A 20,805-nucleotide genomic window follows, 5' to 3' on the forward strand; every position below is an offset into this window, starting at 1 on the left:
CAATTGCTAGGGGACACATGTTCATGGTAAAAGGTTGCATTGGGGGGGGGGGGGGTGGGCAAGTTTTTCACACAAAGGATGGCGAGTACCTGGAACGTGTTGCCAGAAGTAGTGGTGGAAGCAGACACACAAGCAACATTCAAGATGCACTGGACAAATACATGAATAGGAAGGGAATAGAGGGGTATAGATCCTGTAAGTGAAGACAGTTTTAGTTTGGAAGGGCAAAATGTGTCGGCACAGGCTCGGAGGGCCTGTTCCTATGCTGTATTGTTCCTTGTTCTTGTTCTTTTAGGTGGAAGTGGTTATGTGGTGGAAGATTCTGTCAGAGGATCTTTGGTGAATTCCTGCGGTGCATCTTGTAGATAGTACGTACTGTTGCTACTGTCCTGGTTAGTGTCAAGCTACTGGAGTGTTGTTGGAGCTGCACTTATCCAATCAAGTGGGGAGTATTCCATCACACTCCTGACTTGTGCCTTGTAGATGGTGGATAAGCTTTGGGGAGTTTCACACAGCTGTATTCGTATCCTCTGACCTGCTCTTGTAGCCAGTGTTTATGTCGCAAGTCCAGTTGAGTTTCTGATCAATGATAACTCCCAGGATGTTCATAGTGGGGGAATTCAGTGATGGCAACACCATTGTTAAGGGGTGATGGTTAGATTCTTATTGGTGACGGTCATAGCCTGGCATTTGCGTGGCAGGAATGTTACTTGCAACTTGCCTGCCCAAGCCTGGATATTGTCCAGGTCTTGTTGCATTAGAACATGGACTGTTTCTGTATATAAGGAGTTGTGAATAGTGCTGAACATTGTGCAATCATCAGTGAATATCCCCACTTCTGACCTTTTGATAGAGGGAAGGTCATTGATAAAGCAGCTGAAGATGGTTGGGCCTAAACAGACAGGAGTAAAACAAATTTGAGATCACAAACTTAATGATATCTGGAAGTTTATTTAATTGTTGGTAATACATTCCACAGTTTTCAATTAAAATGTTAGTATTTCTACAAAGCAATATATTGTTACCCAATACATTGACAGTACAAAACACAAACAAGTGCATGCTTTCTCTCTCACAAAATCTGTTGCTCTGACGATTCTGTTTAGCTGCATTTTCAAGTGCTGTTGAACCTATTTAAGGAAAAATTCCTGCCTTGGCAATCAGAAGCCAGAAGCCAATCAGTAGTTAAAACAGTAGTTTCATCCAAGTTTGTAGCAGATTTCTTCACACTTCCCTAGACCAGCTTCTCAAGCCTTAATAAAAATAAAACTTACCATCAAAGTTTACCCCATTTCTAAGATAGGGTCTTGTCTAGTTATCTGAAACTCACATTCCTAAGTAGCAACTTGCATGAAGACTATTAGAAATTTTATTGTGAAATTATATTCTTCCTTTTTCTTACAAGTTTATCTCTCTGTGCTACACTTGTTTCTCTGCACCATCAAATCCCTGACACTGCTGTTCAATCGGAGGCCCACTCAGAAGGGCATCCATGAAGGGTCACCGGTTACCCTCAAGTTGTAATATGATCTTCTTTAGGGACCTGGCCAGCCACTTGCCTAACTCACTTCTATCTCAAATCCATATTGTCCCACATTCCAATGATATTTTAGTTTTGCAATTTATTCCCTGTATTAGTCAGTAGCTTTATTCAATTTAATAAAAAGAAGCAGCTTCACTTTTTTATGTTTAGTTTGTGTTATCTTCAATTTATAACCTTGCTCCCTGAATTGGCTTCATACAAAACACCCGCAGTCAGCTCCCTACATCCAGAAAGTGGGAGTGCTGAACGCTAGGCTGATATAAAACAAACAACTGCCGATGCTGAAAATCTAAAACTCTCATTCTCCAGCAATTTCTGTTTTGTTTGTTTGACATTAGACTGATGTAGCATTTTGTCAGCTATAAATAAGCCAGTCAGGTTGTATAAATTAGAAAAGTAACAGGCTTTGCAGTTACTAGAATTTCAGTAAAGTGTAATAATAGATGCATAAAATTTTCATACCAGGTCCATCTAAACTGTAAAATTATAGATATTGTCCTTCTAAACTGTGCAATTCAGTGATGCAGGACACAAAACAGGCAGTGGGGCTGGTGGTTGCAGTTCAGTAACTGATGAGGGAACAAGATAAAGTGATTGATTAAGAATATCCCTTGAGAAATCTATTGGCATGTAGTTTGAAAATAATGAGAGATATTTTCCTACAGATTATTGTCATCAAATTAAACCCATTGACAATGACACCTGGGAAGAACTATGACATGGCCCTCTGGACTGAAAGCAAAACGCTGGAAACCTGAAATAAGAAGGAAGGCAATATTGGAAATGCACAGCACCATTTGTGGAGAAAAAGAAAGATAACATCACCAGACATGGACCCAGTTCAAATGAAAGATCACAGATCTGCAGATTATTTCAAGCATTTTACCTTTTTATATTGCAGCAGTCTGGAAAACCTGGCAAAACTGATAACAGTATGAATAACAGGCCTCCTGCGCGACGCCCAACAGAGGGTACTCAGGTGCAGCGCTGGCACGAGAGCTGGACAAAACACAAAAAGTGGACATGCTGGAGGGAAAGAACAAAACAAATACCGTTTAAAAAATCACAAGTTCAGTTTGAAAAGATTGGGGTTTGACTTTTTTTTTAAAAAACTTTCATGGGAGGTGGATATTTTTGGAACGGCTAGCATTTAATGCCCATCTGTAATTGTCATTGAACTGAATGTCTTACTGGGCAATTTCGTGCAACATTTGATAGTCAACCACATTGTTATGGGTTTTGAGTCACATGCCAGTCAAATCAGGTAAGGACACCTTTCCTAAAAGGCATTAGCAAGCTAGCTGTCACTTTTGTTAGCAATTTGTGTTGTGTGAGGAAAATAGTGTCTCACAAACTTAATGAAGTAACCAAAAAGATTGTTGAGGGTAGAGCGGTAGATGTCGTTTACTTGGATTTTAGTAAAGCCGTTGACAATGTTCCACATAGTGGACTAATTATTAAACTTAGACCACATTGAATTCAGGGTGAGCTTGCCAATGGATACAAAATTGGCTTAATGTCAGGAGACAGAGTGTGGTGGTGGAAGGTTGTTTTTCAGACTGGACGCCTGTTACCAGCAGTGTTCCACATGGTTCAATACTGAGTCCACTTTTGTTTGTCATTTATGTAAATGATTTGAATGAGAATGAAGCTGGCTTAGTTAGTAAATTTGCAGATAACACTAAAATTGATGGTGTTATGGACAGTGAAGAAGGTTATTTAAGATTAAAGTGATCTTGATCGATTGGGTCAAAGGGCAAGATGCAGTTTAATTTGGATAAATGAGAGGTACTGCATTTTGGTAATACAAACAAGGACAGGAACTTATACACTTAATGGCAGGGCCCCGGGTATGTTGTAGAACAGAAACACCTAGGTAAATAATTCTTTACAATTTGAGTCACAGGTAGACAGGGCCGTTGAGCATGCTTGCCTTCATTGCTCAGACCTTTGCATATCAGAGTTAGGACATCATACTGAGGTTGTACAGGTGAGGCCTCTTCTGGAGTATTGTGTGCAGTCTGGTCACCCTGTTGTAGGAAGGATATTATTAAACTGGACAGGTTCAGAAAAGATTTAAAATGGTGTATTGCTGCAAAAAAGAAACATGCTGTTGAAACTCTTCATCTGGAACTCATCAGGACAGAAGTGCAATAATACCACATCTTAAAGGGAACAGTAATTTATCCTGCTTGAGAACTTGTTGGCAATTGGAGTCTGATTGGTAGAGGCATTGCCAAATACGAGGTACACAATTTCATCATATTTAAGTTGCTAATCTATGACCCGAAATTGGCTGGTTGGTAGTTTCCTTTCCGATCCTCACTACAACCTGCCATAACCCGCAACTCACCGAATTCCATTAAAAGCAGGAAGTTATGGGTATGGCTTACTCGTGCTTCAGATATTTTAGCATTCCATCCAATCTAAGCTGCCAGTTTTTGGAGGTTTTGTGGTTCCAGCAGCAATCCAATTCAACAGAGATTGGGACTGAATTTAGGACTAGCCTTGTCTGTATTGATCATGATCTTTTATGATCAGGTAAAAAAGGCAAAATTACTCTACACCTGATGCACTGGTGGCAGTCAGTCCTTTATTATTGCTACAAAGTTGCATTTAAATATTGATGGAGCTCACTGTCCAGACTGAATTTTCAATCTACACTGGGATCCAAACTTCTAATAGAAAAGCAGACTGATGGTTGTACAGACTACTGGCAGAGTGAATACCAAACAGAATAGGTGTCAACACCTACAAAGAAAGTACATCTCAAGTCAAGGCAAACTACAACAACACAGGCCTGAACAATAGCATATCCTATTAGATAAATGTCACCTTTTTTTAAAAAAAAACAGTTCTATTGGAGAATTGAAGTTATCATAGACAAATAATCATCGTTCACCTTTAGGCAAGAAGATGCTGTTAAACCAATATTAAAAAGTAAAAGATACATATTTCAAATCTACCAAAAACAAATAAGTGTTCCCAGATGATAACACATAAAAAAAACTTGCATTGACACACAATATTAGGTCTCAAAATCCTGAAGTGCTTCATGTACAATTTACCATAAATTGCAAGATTGTCTTGCAAGTATATCCTAATATTGCTTAAAGGATAGGTTAACATTTCTCCAGCAGCTTAAAAAAGAACTGGTTTCCCTAATTTAGTTGATTCAGCAAAGCATTATTAATGAAGTGACTCACTGCCCCACACTTCTACCTCATACTATTGCATTCCACTTAAAAGGAGACTAGGTTCTCATAATTATAAAAGATGTTCTAAGAAAAAGCTGTTGAGCAAGATACATTATATTTACAGTAATATAGTTCCTTACACCATCGGTGTCGAAGAGCATCATATTTACTTTAGACACACTCAGAAGCTTAAAAATGATTACAATTTCTCTTCCTTTCTGTTGCTGATTAATAATAGCCCACCATCACATGCTCTATACTCTCAAAGAAGGAAATTCTTGAGTGAGGTACAAGTTGGCACGGCTTGTGCGACTGCACCCCAACCACAGTCAGTGCCTTCAGGGGAGAAAAAGGAAGAAGTGAAATTCAGAAAGGTGAGAGTTTCTCAGGCTCACTATGCTATAGGAAATGGAGCCGTTGCTAAGTCATTAACTGAGACATCTAAGGAATTCACAGACAAGAAAAAAAATTCACCAAATGAAGTGTTACTCAGACAACTGCTTTTAGCCCAAGAGGGCAATCATCCTTCATATATCTTCTGTCAATCCCATCTAGAAGAGACCATCCTTCCTGATTTTTGTTGAATTCCTGGCAGGTGACATAACTATTTCCTGCCCAACTCCTTTTGTCTATAAGGAAAAAGTCATCAACAGTTATCTAATAAGGAGAGTCACAAGCAAGGTTTATTTTGCTGACTGCTGGTACATGCTTTTCACAGACACTGGATAGTCTCCAGTACTTCACCCCGAAAAAAATGTACGTGCCAGACTACTCTCTGCTGGTGCTGGAGGCATCACATCTCGACAGAGTTTGATTCTGACCTCAAAAGGGAAGAGGGGTCTCTACAGTGTCGCCAGCAGCATGATTTGCTTATCAGATTTATGCTGACTTTTCTCCATCTCCAGACCTGTGGCAACAAATTTGACTACAGTCCCCTAACTAGGGGAGATTAATTAATGCAGTGTAGATAAATAGTTCAACAGTGCCATCAAGCACCATTAGCAAGCAGAACTGAATTTGATGCTGAGCAAGCTTAGTCACTACATCATATTTAACAGCAGTGCATTAATCCAGGGCTGAAGTGCATTATTTCATTTAGATTCAGTGCTTCCTTCCATTCAGTTTTCCTTAGTGAAGTAATTAACACCGGCTGCTTAAATGAGCAAGTGTTCAATCAGGATAAAAGTAGGAAGTTCTTCTCTCCTTGCCTGCATCCAGCCCAACCTAACTTTTTTCCATCCTAAAATCAAGAAACAATTTTGGAGTCACCAGCAAATCAGTACATTATCTTCTTTATGCTCAAAGCTTATCCAGTGTGTCAGCAGGCTACAAATCCCAGGAAAATAACAGTCCAATCAAATTCTGTCCTTGCTTGATTTCCACAAAAAGACGTGCTTGCCAAGAGCCGTGAGGATCAATAGTTGGAGAGGAGATGAATTCTCCACTCCTTAGTTCAGGACCCTTGTTAAATCTTTACCATCAGCCAGACTGACGTCTGCGAGCTTAAAACAAGCTTGAGATAGAAGGTGCAAGCCTCTTGCTGTGAGATTAGAGCACAATAAGGAAAATAAATAATCCCTGTGTATTTTCACTTTGACACTGGCACCCCCTTTGGTATTAAGGAAAACAGGCTGTTTCTATCAAAAACACAAACTTGAAGAAATTTGTTAAATGCTTACAAATACATTTTATGCAGTCCAGAAAGTATTCAGCGCACAAACTTTAAAAACCCTGACAATAATTTAAACATTATACACCAGATATACACATATGTAAACATATTCAGCAATGTTGACACTAGAATCGCAATAAAATATTATGGACTTGTGAATTGAATTGTTGTAACAGGCAGATATCCCCTTGTATAACACTAAGTTGACATACTGATGAAAACAATTTCAGGTGAATTAAGCATGCCACATGAGATACACTGACATATTATTATAGTGCAAAGATTTAAGTTAGTATTTTTCAAAAAACCTTTTTGCTTACTGGCACTTAATATACTAAGTAAACCCAGTATCAACTCTGTACCTTATACATGCAGCAACTATAAAAACAGTTAGAAATTTACAACGACACTGGTTATTATACCACTACCCACAAATGTAATGATAGATTAGAAAATAACAATATTGTGATCAGAGATACTAATCAAATAGAGTGAGACAGTCACGTGCCTTCATTGTACTGCAAGCTGAACCAAGGCAAAATGTTACCATTTTAGAAAGACAAACCCAGCCAGTAGTGTGTACCCCAGGATCAGAGAAAGTACTTTCAGAAGGCGGTCATGCTTTTCTTCAAATTCTTTCACCAGAATTTCAAAGAAAGTGACAAACAGAAATGTCCCAGCTGCAAAACCCTGCAGCACAACTGACGCGATGTGACTGCCGAGGCTATCGGCACTCTGAATGCCCATCCCGATGCCTATCCCAGCTGGTATCATTGCGCTGACCATCAGGGCTAACTTCAGTGCATCTTTCATCAGCACACCTCCTTTAGCCATGCTCACTCCCAATGCCACAGCAGCCAGTGTCTCATGGACTGCCACTCCAATAAACAAATTGATAACCTTTGCTCCTTTCTCCTGCAAGCCCAGGGCTAAACCCTCAAACACAGAGTGAGCAGATAGGGCAAACACGAGGCTGAGCAAACGCAAAGGGCTGGAATGAGGCAGCTCAGACAAGTTGAAAGAATGGCTATGTGAATGATAGCTGCGGCTGCACAGGTTGCTTTGACCTCGTCCCGGTGAAATGAAAGGGCTCTCATACTCAGAATCGCTACCCCCTTCCGACCCTGCATTGAATGTCTCCAAGTCAATGAAGGACGTTTTCTCCTTTTGAAATGTCAGAATCAATTGTTCGACAAAAAGCGTCAGAAAAAATCCCACCATCATTGTTGTCTCACCCAGTGGATAGTCACTTGATATGTTTCCACTCTTAAGAACCTCTTGAACCTGCAACAGGAAGTTAACAGTCTTTAGAACAATGTTTGAAACTGAGCAAAGAATGATTAACAAGATTGGTGGCATTTATTCCATTAGAAACCTGATATTTCTGACAGTTAATTTCACACTTAACAGTAATATTTACAATAAGATTTTTTCAGAAAAATTATTCAGTTGGAATTCCATAATTTCTGTTTAAAAAAACAGGGAATTGAGATTCCCTTAGTGATTTTGTTGGTGAATTCAGTTTCAGGCTTGACTTCCAGTCTTTGTTGATGCCAGCTAGTGACAATAAAGCTGAGATACTTTGGTTTCTGTGTCCCTTGACAAGGAAGAAGGGAATTCAAATTAGTCAGTGTTCATGGTTCTGTATAGTAATTTGTGTTCCCCAGTTGCAATTACATTACACAGGGAAAGGTGGGAGGGGAAGTAGGGGAACACTCACAGGGCATCTGGTGAGAGCTGGCACACTCTGGGCATACACAGCAAGAACAGCCACCACATGCATGAAATTGGATAGCAGCTAGAAATTAACTGTAACACAAGAGTCAGCTCATTCAGAACTAAAGCAGGTCAGGTTAAGGAAGTGTCATCTAGTTTGAGGGCCCCCCTACAGATGTAAGTATTGGTTCTACACAACCAGAGTGTCACCTCCTCCACACTTTGCCATCGAGGTGGGGAAGAGACTGTTGTCCTCCACGTTGTGGCATGCGCCTTTGCAGAGAATAGTGACTTTTAATTGAGGTTCATCCAATGAAGCTCTGCCATGCAGGCCTCTGTGCTCTACAGGATGTGCTGAAGGATGCAAACAGAGTCAAACATTAACCACACCTGGAGGACCATCAACTCACTGAAAGATACTCCTTGGTCTGCCCAGAACTTGATCTTCCATTGCAAGGAATTTTCCTTAACCAAGTATTGCATGCTGGCACCTTACAAGGTCAAAGATTACATGCTGAGGCACACACTAAAGGTTGGGGCAGCAAGGCACAATGGGGAATGGTCATTCCTAGGACCTTTCAGCCACTGTTGTACCCTTCGGGCTGTGCACCTTACAAGGAATGCACGCTGTTAACCAAGAGTTTTGAAAATGTATTGAGGCACGTCAAAGTGGAATGTGGTACGTCAAGGAAAATGTTACTTTTATTATTCTTTGTTGAATTTTCAAATTGTAATTTTTTTCTTCAAATCGTATACTTGATGCAGAATGATCTTGTAAATAATTGCATGAAGTGGAACATGCTGTATTGGGACATGTTGAATTTTCTTGCAAATTCTGGAACATTCGGCCAAACGTTTTGTAACTTTTTAAACACATTTTATGAAGAGAGTATATTTTTGTAAGAAAAAATAGCTGAGGGGAATACTGAATAATTTGGATTGCATTGATTTCTGTGCTCAGTGTCAATTCTTTTAGTGTCCTGTGGAAGAATGACTAAGTGAGGGCATTCAGCAATAGATCTGAAAGGTTTTGTTAGTTTTTCCAAGGCAAGTCACATCACACCTCTTTGTATAATAGTGTGGTATCAATGATGCTGGTGTTTCCTCCAGCTTTCTGGAGCCGGAGCTTTGTGGCAACAGCCTAAAATGATGCAATGTACATTTATAGAAGATGAAGTCAATACAAGGTCTGCATTCCCTCAGAGTTGCATTCTGTCCACTTTATTCCAAAGCAAACAATTAAAGACTTGAATTTCTGCAGCCTCTTTCATGTCTATAGAAAGCCCCAAAGCATTTCATAACTAATGAAGTGCTCTTTGATGAGTAGCAATGGTCCCTCAGTGCTGTGTGTTCATATAACAATATGAATGATCCAATGTCATCCATGGACAAAATGGTGCCATTAAATTGCCACGTGTGTGGACGTGCAAAAGAAATTGAACAGTCCACCTCCTTATGCATCAGGAAGAAAACCTCAGAGGGAACATTGATGTGCTATCATTATAATGTAAGACAAGAGGTAATAAATTTATGTACAGCAAACTCCCACAAATTGCCATATGATAATGAAAGTAGAAAAAGTAATATTTTCATTTAAATACAGTCATGCACAACTACAGGACAACAACTTTGAGTGCTTTACAGCCAATGAAGTGCTTTTTTTGAGGAGCAGTCACTTATTATAACGTACGGTCAGGTAATCTATTTCTGTGATGTTGATTGAGAGATAAACATTGGACATGTCACTGGGCATAATTCCCCTGCTGTCCTTTGAAAGAAAATGTCAATGGTATCTTTTACATTCACCTGAGGGTAGTCAGGTTCTCAGTTTAAGGTCTTAACCAAAAGACAGCACCTTTGAAAGAGGTGCATTTACACAGTACTGTACTGGAATGTTAGCAGACATTTTTACATTCAAGCAGTTTTCTAACCCAGAGGTGAGAGACTGTTAACAACTGAAAATAGTTGGAGACTAAAACAGAAATTGCAGGAGAAAATCAGCAGGTCTGGCAGCATCTCCTACTTATGGACCCCGTCATGAGCTTTTCTTTCTCCTGAGCACAGTATCATCCATCCCTCTGCCTCTCCAACTGTCGTTTCCTCTCTCTTTCTGGGCTCTATCTCCATTTATCCTTTCACTCCTTCTTTCCTTCCCTACTCCCCCAGACCCCAACCCACCAGCTTCAGTCTTTTCCTATATACTATTAGTTCTGAACAGGGGTCACTGGAATAAAAACATTAATTCTACTTTCTCTCCGTAGATGCTGCCAGACTTTGAGTTTCTTCAGCAATTCCTGTTTTTGTTTCAGATTTTCAGAATCCACAATGCTTTGTTTTATTGTACTTCGAGATGAGTTAGTGCTGTGGCTTAGAACCCTGCTCCTATACTTTACAGCCTAGCTTTCAAATCAAATTTTCATTCTTCCCGGACGAATGGGAGGTATCAGTAAACAGAGTTTATATATTCTCAAGTTGGTTCTAACTTGCTGCAATTTCATGACGACCAACTCTTACATGATTCCTCTCCCACCCATTTTCACCTAGCCCTTTCACCATATCCTTCTTTTCCATTCTCCCCGATGTTGTGCCTATTTAGTTTCTGTGCTATTCATTGCAACGTTTTAGCAAGTTCCAAATTCGAAACATTCTTTAGACTTATAATGTCAGTCTCACTTGGAGAATCAAAACGATGACTGGTGATAGAAGTGGATAAAAGCATGCTTTTTAAAAATTATTTACATGGAAGTCAGGCAATGCTGGAAAGGGCAGCATTTATTGCCCTTCTTAAATTGACCATGAGAGGGTGGTGGGGGACTGAAAACAACAAATGCTGGAGATCACAGCAGATCAGGCAGCATCCATAGAGAGAGCAAGTTAATGTCGAGTCTTCATCAGATACTGTCATTTTGAACTGCTAAAAGGTGAGTTGAGAATGTTTCTACAGTGCCCTTGAAATTATCATGTTCCGGGATTTTGATCCAGTAAAGATGAACAATGGCCGTACGGTATCAAATCAGGATAAAGTGCAACCTGGAAGGGGAAGCTGCAGGTGGTAGTACTCCCATACACCTGTTGCCCTTGTCCGAGATAGCAGAGGATATGGATTTGAAGATATTATCTACCCTATGACCCAAGAGCACTCCAAATATATGAGGCAGCCTATATTCCAAGCACTTACATCCCCCAGTGGATGTAACAACCTCATCTCATTTACATCGTCATGAATTCACCATTCATTGAATAGAAGCTGCATCAATATATAGCTCTGGAAAAAACTCTATTCCAATCCATCTGGCCATCAGAGTCTGCAAACAGAATACACAGTCCAGCATTAATTAATTTTGCTGCTAAATGCCTGATCAGCTTACTCTCTTTATGCTAATACAACCATTGTTAACAAAACCTATCCAAAACTCACTATGCATGAGTAACAACCACACACAGGTAAAGGATGTATTATTTTACATGAACAACAACCTATATTTGTACAGCACTGTAAATGTAATGGAGAACTTTACAAAAATGCATCAACAGGAAATAATAGCAGGGAAAATTACGACACCCAAAACTGAATACTGGTGAGTACCCCTTTACAGCTAGGTGCAATTTCTCTGTGAGTTTACTTAAGAGTTCAGGGTCTAAATGAGAACTGCGGCATTGACCAAAGGACAGAACAATGCAGTAACCATTGTGGATGCTGGACATTTTTGCAAAACCAGAACTGAAATATAATAATTTTGCAGAGATACAGTGCCTTTAACAAAGTAAAACATGGCAAGGAACTTCTTAGGAGCATTATCAAACAACATTTGAGCCACATAAGATATTAGAAGAGAGGACCGAAACCTGGTTTAAAACATGTCTTAGAGGTAGAGAGAGAAGTCAGGAGGCACAGAGGGAATTCCAGAGCTAAAAGTCCAGGCAGCTGAAGGAACAATTGGGAGTAGTGGTGCAATTAAAATCAAAGATCGGAACACAGGAACAGGAGTATGCTATTCAGCCTGTCGAGCCTGCTCCACCATTCAATAATCATGGCTAATCTGTGGCCTAACTCTACATTCCTGCATTTGGTCCATATCCTTAATATCTTTGCTTCACAAAAAATCTCAGATTTTGAATTAACAACTGATCCAGCATCCACAGTCATTTGTGGAAGAGCATTCCAAATATCTAACCACTATTTTTGTATAGAAGTGCTTCCAAACATCTCTCTTGAATGATCTAATTCTCAGAGTATGCTCCCTAGTTCTAGAATACCAATTAGTTTATCCACCCTTTCTTTTCTTGTTAATATGTTGAAGGCTTCTAAATTCTAGAAAAAACAGAACTCCTCGGAATTTAAATCCTGAAGACCAGGTGTCATTCATGTAAATCTACACTGTACTCCCTCCAAGGGCAAAATTTCTTTCCTAAGTGCAATGCCCAGATCAGCTCTCAGTACTCCAAGTGGGGTTTAACCAGGGTTTTGTATATCTGCAGCATAACTTCAGCATCCTTATACTACAGTCCTCTAAATATAAAGGCCAGCATTTCATTCGTTTTCTTGATTATTTCCTGTAGCAGTTCAGGGTATTTTAAAGATCTATGTACCTGAACACCCAAGTTTCTTTGGACATCCACTGTATTTAACTTCATTCCATCTAGGAAGTATCTTGATCTCTTCTTTTTCAGGAAAAAATGGATAACCTACATTAGCTTACACTGAACTCCATTGCCACAGATTTTACCTTTCATCTAGTCTCTACCTCCTTGTAATTTAGCGCTATCATCTACATTGCCTACAATGCCACCTAACTTTGTGTCCTCAGCAAATCTGGATACATGTCTTTCTATGCCATTATCCAAGTCATTAGAAAATAATGTGAATAACTGAGGCCCTTACACATCCATTTGGGACACCACTGTCACACCCTGTTAGTTTCAGTACCTACCCATTATCCCTACTTTCTGTTACCTCTTAAGTCAACAAATTTCCAAGCCATGTCAGTAATTTACCCTCAATTCTGTGAGCTTCTACCTTAGCTAACAGTCTGTTACGTAAGACTTTATCAAATGCCTCTGGCAGTTCAAATAAGAGGCCGGAATTACAGCAGCACTCTTGTGCTGTTCTCTAGAACAGGACTGGATGGGATGTTTAAAGACATTGAGGGACTATGGGAGAAGATTGTGAAGGTACTGGCTGTAATTTTCCAAACTTCCTTTAAAGAAGTGGTGGTGCCCCAGCACCCAAAAATTGCAAATCTTTGCACCCAATGCAAAAACAATTCAGCCAACAACTGCAGGCCAGTCAGTTTCACCTCTAGGGTAAAAAATCTTTCAGAAAAATCAATCAGGACAAAATTAACAGACACTTGCACAAGCATAGACTAAAACAGGCCAGTGCAGATTCATTAAATTCAAATGATGTTTAATTAACTTTTGAATTTTTAAGTGAAATAATGGGAAGGATAATGACGATAATGTGGAAGAGGTAGATGTGAATGTCAATGGGCAGCATATGGATTTCAACAAGGGCATTTGATAAAATGTCATATAATAGGTTTGCCAGCAAAGTTGGAAACCATCGGATAAAAAGGACGGTGGATGTCTTGATGCAAAGTTGGCCGAGTGACAAGAAGCAGAGAGGTGGTGAATGGTTATATTTTGACCTGAAGAATGGCATATTGTGGAGTTGCCTATAGGTTGGTACTAGGACCAATGCTTTTCAAATCACTTAGAATTAAGTGTAGACGTGGAAAATTAAATTAAATGCAGAGAAGGGTAAGGGTTGGTTGGAAGATCAAAACTGAAAATATAAAGGATGCAAATCTAAAGAGGGTGTAGGAACAGAGGAACCTGTCAGTACATGTGCAGAAATTGTCGAAAGCAGCAGGGTAGGTTGAGAAAATGAAGAGGTATTAAGGATCTTGGACTTTATAAATTAAGGCATAGAGTCCAAAAGCTTTCCAAAGCACTGGTTTGGCTTCCATTGGAGTGCTGTGCACAATTCAAGAAACCATACTGTAGGCAGGTTATGAAGGCTTTAAAGACAATACACTAAAGGTTCAAGAGAAACATTCCAGGAATGTGGGACCTTAGTTACGTGGTTAGATTGGAGAAGCCAGGGCTGTTCTCATTAGAGACAAGAGGTTGAGAGTAGATTTGAAAGAGGTGTTCAAAATCACATGGGGGTATGGACAGAATAAACAGGGAGAAACCATTCCCACTCGAAGAAAGGTGAACAAAGTGAACAGCAAAATACAAATGGCAACACAAGGATTCTTTTTTTTGAAACACAGCAAGTGTTTATGAACTGTGGTGAGGCAGAGAACTGGATAAGCAGCTTAAGAAAGAAGAAATGCAGTGGTGCAGTTGAAGGACAGGAGAGTGGGGCTAGCCAGGTTGCTCTTTCATAGGGTGAGCGGACACGAGGTCTGAATGGTCTGCTTCTGTGCCATAACCATGCAATGAGTTTAAACAAAACAATGCTCTTATTCTTTATGTATTTATGTTCAAAAGGGAATTTTACATCACCAAACTTATTGAAAGAAGAACATTTGCTAAAAAAAAGTTTTGTTTCACTAATCAACTATTTATACATTTATGTCTCCAAACCTCTCCAGATTGCTCTTGCTATCAAAGACAATTAACAGACATGCAGTCCTCACCTTTTCCCTTACAACTGGCAACAAAGCATTGAAGCAGGTTGCCAGAAATACTCCACCACCAAATGAACTGCAAAGTGAGAGCACCTTCTTGGACTTGTGTGCTTTTTCATAGTCAATTTGGATCATTCGAACAGGCAATAATGAGCCGAACATCATTAGGATGAAAACCCCAGCCATGCAGAAGACTTTTGTCACCAAAATATTCATCTTCAAATCCAAGTTACGTTGTATCTGCTTTCAGGAAGTGGATTAAAAGACACATAGAGATGACGGTGCTCGAGTTCAATTTACAGCTGACTTCTGTTCTCTCTCATCTTTCTTTTTCAAAATGAGGGAAGCCTTGTCCCACTTAACAAGCTTTCCAACGATTTGTGAATATCTCCAAATTCATTGTAACTGAGAAAGAAGAAAAACAAACCATTGACAAAAATCTGCTTCTTTTCTTTCTTCAATTCTTAAACTTATGCTGCAAAAGTAACAAAACATTCCTGCTTTAACACATCAGTTAATGACTTACGGTAGGATGAAGGAGGAGAGTGGCACAATGGGATGGCACGACTCATTTTGAATAATGCTGAATGTTGCCAAATCTTTTTATCTTGCAACCCTCAGGACAAACACAAGAATGCCAAAATTCCAAACAATTATGACAATTTATGCCACAGAGGAAAAAATGATGATTGGTTGGCAAATCAACGTTCATTGGCCGAAGTACTGCCTTGGTGTAAGCAACAGGGAACTATAGGCTACCCGAGCTCCCAGGCTATTCTAAAAAGGCACAACGCTTGAACGAAACAGGATCGTGAGTCCTAGTGTATGTTGCTTCAAGCATAGAATCATACAGAAGAGGCCCTTCTTTTGTACTGTCAAAAAATATAATATTACCTACACTAGTCTAGATTAATCCCACTTTCCCACCTTAGGCCTGTAGCCTTGAATGTTATGATACTTCAAAAGCCCATCCAAATACTTTTTAAAGGTTGTGAGGTTTCCTACCTCAACTATCCTTCCTTAAATTCACCCAAACCTCCTGCCTTTCACTTTAAAATTATGCCCCCATTTTACTGACCCTTCAACTAAGAGGAACAGCTGTTTTCTTCAATTCGCCTTATGCATCTCATGGTCTTATGCACATCTATCAAGACCCCCTGAACCTTCTCTGTGCCAAAGAAAACAATCTGAGCTTATCCACCCTCTCTTCAGAGCTGAAATCCTCCATGCCAGGCAACATCCTGGGTGAACGTGCTGTGCACCCGCCCCCCACAGCAATCACATCCTCCTTACAGTGTGGTAACTAGAACTGCACACAGTACTCCAGCAGTGGCCTAAAGAAAATTCTGTTCAGCTCCAGCATGACATCCCTGTTCTCATAATTTATGCCATGACAGATAAAGGCAAATATCATATTTGCGTTTTTAACTATCTTATTAACCTGTCCAACCTATTGGTGGACAAGCATCCCAAGTTCCCCCTGTTCCTCTGAGCTTTCTAGTGTCTTGCCATTCAGCAAAACGAAAGGAAGGAAGGAGGAGGACACACCCCTGTCTACATCAATGGAGCAGAGGTGGAGACAGTCAAGAGTCAAGTTCCTCGGAATGATGATCACCAACAATCTGTCTTGGACCACCCACATTGATAAGACAGTCAAGAAGGCACAACTATGCCTCTTCTTCCTCAGGAGACTCAGGAAATTCAGCATATCCATTAGGACCCTCACCAACTTTTACAGATGCACCATAGAAAGCATCTATCTGGGTGCATCACAGCATGATATGGCAAATGCTCTGCCCAGGACCATTAGAAACTATGAAAAGTTGTGAACACAGTGCAGACCATCACACAAGCCAACCTGCCATCCACTGACTCCATCGAAACTTCTTGTTGCTGTGGAAAAGCAGCCAACATTATCAAATACCCCTCCCACCCCGGTTATAATCTTATCCAACCTCTCCCATCAGGCAGAAGATACAAAGTCTTAAACACATGCACCAACAAGTTCAACAATAGCTTCTTCCCCACTGTTATTAGACTACTGAATGGACCTCTCAAATTTCAAATCTAATGTTGGTCTTGCTTTTACATATCTCCTGTGCAGCTGCAATTTTGTATGCCTTGCTCTGTTCAATCACCCTATGATCTGCCTGTATTGCACGCAAAATAAAACTTTTCACTGTACTTAGGTACATGACCACAATAAATCAAATCAAATCACTATGCACTCCCTTGTCTTGTTCCTTCTTCTAAAGGCAACATCTCACATTTGTCTGGGTTAAGTTCCATTTGCCACTGAGCTGTCCATCTGACCAATCCACTTTTATGCCCCATAACCTAACACCTTCCTCCTACTGTCAACTACCCAGCCATCTTTGTGTCATCCACGAACTTATCATCTCCCCCCACATTGTCATCTACATCAGTTATAAATATCACAATCAGCAAGGGATCCCTGTGGTATGCCTCTGCACACCATGCTCCAATCACACAAACAGTCTTCTACAACCACCTTTTGTCTCCTGTCACTGAGCTAATTTTGGCAAGCTGGATCCAAAAATCAAGCATGTGTAAACAAACAGAGCTAAAAGCTCAGCTGATTATCATAAGCTGGTTGCTAGTGTAGCCATTAGTGCACTTGCGAACAAGACAAAAAGATTCAACAAGACCAACACTATTGTCCATCTTATAACGGACTTGAGGAGAAACTGGTGAGTTGACTTATTGACAACAGAGTGGCTCGTGAGTGCATTAAATAAGGCTGATTTGGACACACATTTTGACCAGGCTGGGTAAGAAGGACAAACTTCCTTCCCTAGATGGAGACTGAGAAGTAAACATTTTTTAAAAACTATAACAAAATAATAGTTTCATGTTCATAAATATGCAGATTATAAGAAATGATTAATTGAATTTAAATTCCTGCTACAGAAAAGGTTGAACCTATGACATGAGATCATTTTTTCAGGTCACTAGATTACTTTCATAAAAACAAAGTGATGGAAAAAAACTTAGTAGGTCTGGTCGTATCCATGGCAAGCAAAACAAAATTAATGTTTCAAATTCAATATCACTCTTCTTTGAAATTGCAGTATGATAATTCCTGTATAATTTTCACACAATGTCAAAATAAAGCCTTCCACTGACATTACAATGTGATTTACCCACATCTTAAATATTCCTTTAATGAAGAAAATATTTTCTTTGTAAACAAAGCAATTGCAGGGATCTCTATAATAGTTATGTTAGTCGAGTGCATTGGTCAGTGCAGAATAATTTAGTAGGATTCTTGAGGGTTGAGCTGCTAATTGGCATTGTGAACCTTTCTGCGATATTGAGTATATATGCACATTATGGTGAGGGCTTATGGTGCATTGGAAGTGTCCCTATCTCAGGGCCAGAAAGTCAAGGTTCAGCCCCTACCTTCTATGGAAGTGTGCCACAGGTTGATTAAAAACACATTTATGGTCCTCTCACAGTTATGCAATACTTATTGTCTACAATCACATACTAAACATAAGCACTGAAGGTTAGACATTAGGCATGGGTTGAAACCACATGTGTCACCACTAATCTAAGTGGGGAAAGAAATGTTTTTAAAAATAAATGCAAAGGCTGACTTTTCACCTCATTCAAATCTGGCAATGCCAATGAAAACAAATAGCTATAACACTTCATGGGGTTCTGAGGAAGGGTCATTCAACCCGAAACGTTAACTAATTTCTCTCCACTGGTGCTGCCAGACCTGCTGGGCTTTTCCAGCAATTTGTGTTTACAAAATCCGCAGTTCTTTTGGTTTTTTCAGTTATAACACTTAACAGAGGCAACTGCCATTGCTCCAAAATGCACGTTAGTAACTTAAATTCAGGAAGCCCTCTTTCCCATGCTCATTCATATATCAGCACCCCTTACACTATAAGACTCAGGAGCATAAGCAGGCCATTTAGCACAATGGAATCTGCTCTGCCATTCATGAGAAGACAGCTCCAATTTTCTGTCATTTCTCCATAACTCAATTCCCTTACTAAATAAATAAAAATGTCAATTTAATAAACCAGCCTCAACAGTCCTCTGCAGTAAAGAATTCCACAGATTCACTACTTTCTGAGAGGTCATAAGAACATAAGAACTAGGAGCAGGAGTAGGCCGTCTGGCCCTTCGAGCCTGCTCCGCCATTCAATAAGATCATGGCTGATCCATTCGTGGACTCAGATCCACTTACCCGCGTTCTCACCATATCCCTTAATTCCTTTATTGTTCAAAAAAAATCTACCTTTTTTTTTAAAAACATTTACTGAAGTAGCGTCAACTACTTCACTGGGCAAGGAATTCCATAGAATAACAACCCTCTGGGCGAAGAAATTCCTTCTCAGTTCAGTCCTAAATCTGCTCCCTCTAATCTTGAGGCTATGCCCTCTTGTCCTAAGTCACGGCTGATCAGATTGCGGCCTCAAAACCACTTTTATATGCTCCCAGCCAAACCCCGTCCCATAACCCTTGACTTCCTTGTTGATCAAAACTCTGTGCGACTCAATCTTAGATATCTTCAATAACGCAATCTCCAGTGGGAAAGAAATTCCACAGACTAATGACCTCTGAGAGAAACAAAACTCAGTTGTGTCTTAAATAGGAGAACTGTTTTTTTAAAAAGACTCCAATTTTGGTGTCACCCTGGTCCTATGTAACTGCAACAAAGCTTCCTCACTCATATTCCAAACTTTTAATGAAAGCAAACATACCATTCTCTTTCCTAAGAGATTGTTTTACCTGTGCATTAGATCTTACATTTTTCTTCTTTAGCCTCTCATGGGATGTGGGCATCACTGACAAGGCAAGCATTTTTTGCCTATCTGTAAACGCACTTGAACTGAGTGGTGAGTTTAGCTGTTTCAGTGGATAGTTAAGATTCAACTGCATTGCTGTGTGACCTGGAGTCACCTGTAGGTTAGAGCAGGGTAAGTACTGCTGAGTTCATTCTCTGAAGATTAGTGAACCAGATGCGTTTTTAACCACAACAAATAATGGTCGTCATGGACACTGTTACTAGGCTTAGCTATATATTTCAGACTTACTGATTGGAATTTAAATTCCACCAACTGTAATGGAGGGGATTAGATCCCATATCCTTACAGCATTAGCCTCACCAGCTGTGAGTTTTATTCCAGTGGCATTACCACCATTGAACAGGTGGTAGTGGCATGCCTTCCTTAAGAGAAGGAAATCTGCCATCCTTGCCCAGTCTAGCCTACATATGACATAGCAATGGAATTGATGTTCTGAAGTGGTCTAGCAATGTCCATTCTCCAGTTCAACAGTAATTAGGGACAGACAAGAAATGCCAGAGCTTCTACCTCAAACATCTCAACAAAGAAATGAAAAACTACACCCCACCAACTCCCTGCAAAATTGACGATAATTAAATGTCTGACTCACCCATCCACCTTCAAAGCCTTTTATTCAGGAAGCGCTCTGTGTGTGTTTGTGTCTCGAGGTGATGCCTCCCACAGTCAAACAGCCCCCTCCCCGGGGGGCTCGTTCCCTCCTTTTATAAAATACGCAGCAAAATCGGGTTTGTTTTGGTTTATACTCGAATTCAAGGTTTCCGCTGCGAAATAATTAACAACAACGTTGTCCGCCCCGCGATTTTCACTCGCCTTCCTCAGCGCCGTGTGTCAGTCAAATGGTTCCGACCGAGGGGCACAGGGAGTGAAGAATAGTTCCGCACCTGATAGTTTGCCCTATTGGCCAAAAGAAGTTTACTGGGATCTCCCATTAGGTATCCATTGGGAATCTCACTGAAAGTGCTGGTTCTGGTTGGGATTTTTATCTTTTGGCGCAATACAAAGATAAAACACTGGCCGAAATTTTCCAAAATCCGCCAGAACAGACTCAATGGCCTACTTCTACTCTTGTGTCTTATGGGTTGTCAAATTGAGTCAGATGTATCATCACTTGACATCCTTCTTCATGCCTCCCCACCTGCCCCATACCACCCACCCAATGTATAATGTAATGGTTCTGAAGGGGTTAATGTTCCTG

At 40.1% G+C, this 20,805-nt stretch overlaps 1 protein-coding gene across 1 annotated transcript; it reads right to left on the reverse strand.

The window, feature by feature from the left end:
* Positions 1–935: 935 nt before the first annotated feature.
* LOC109912729 (zinc transporter ZIP3) lies at positions 936–20,571 on the reverse strand. The gene is made up of 3 exons (XM_020512163.2): positions 20,200–20,571; positions 14,776–15,171; positions 936–7,696 (listed from the first exon to the last, which is right to left on the reverse strand). Exons 2-3 carry the CDS (start codon positions 14,980–14,982, stop codon positions 6,956–6,958), a joined length of 948 nt encoding a protein of 315 aa, XP_020367752.1. The 5' UTR covers positions 14,983–15,171; positions 20,200–20,571; the 3' UTR covers positions 936–6,955.
* Positions 20,572–20,805: the final 234 nt, after the last annotated feature.

Source organism: Rhincodon typus, chromosome 29 (assembly GCF_021869965.1).
Source record: "Rhincodon typus isolate 14 chromosome 29, sRhiTyp1.1, whole genome shotgun sequence".
Classification (NCBI taxonomy): domain Eukaryota; kingdom Metazoa; phylum Chordata; class Chondrichthyes; order Orectolobiformes; family Rhincodontidae; genus Rhincodon; species Rhincodon typus.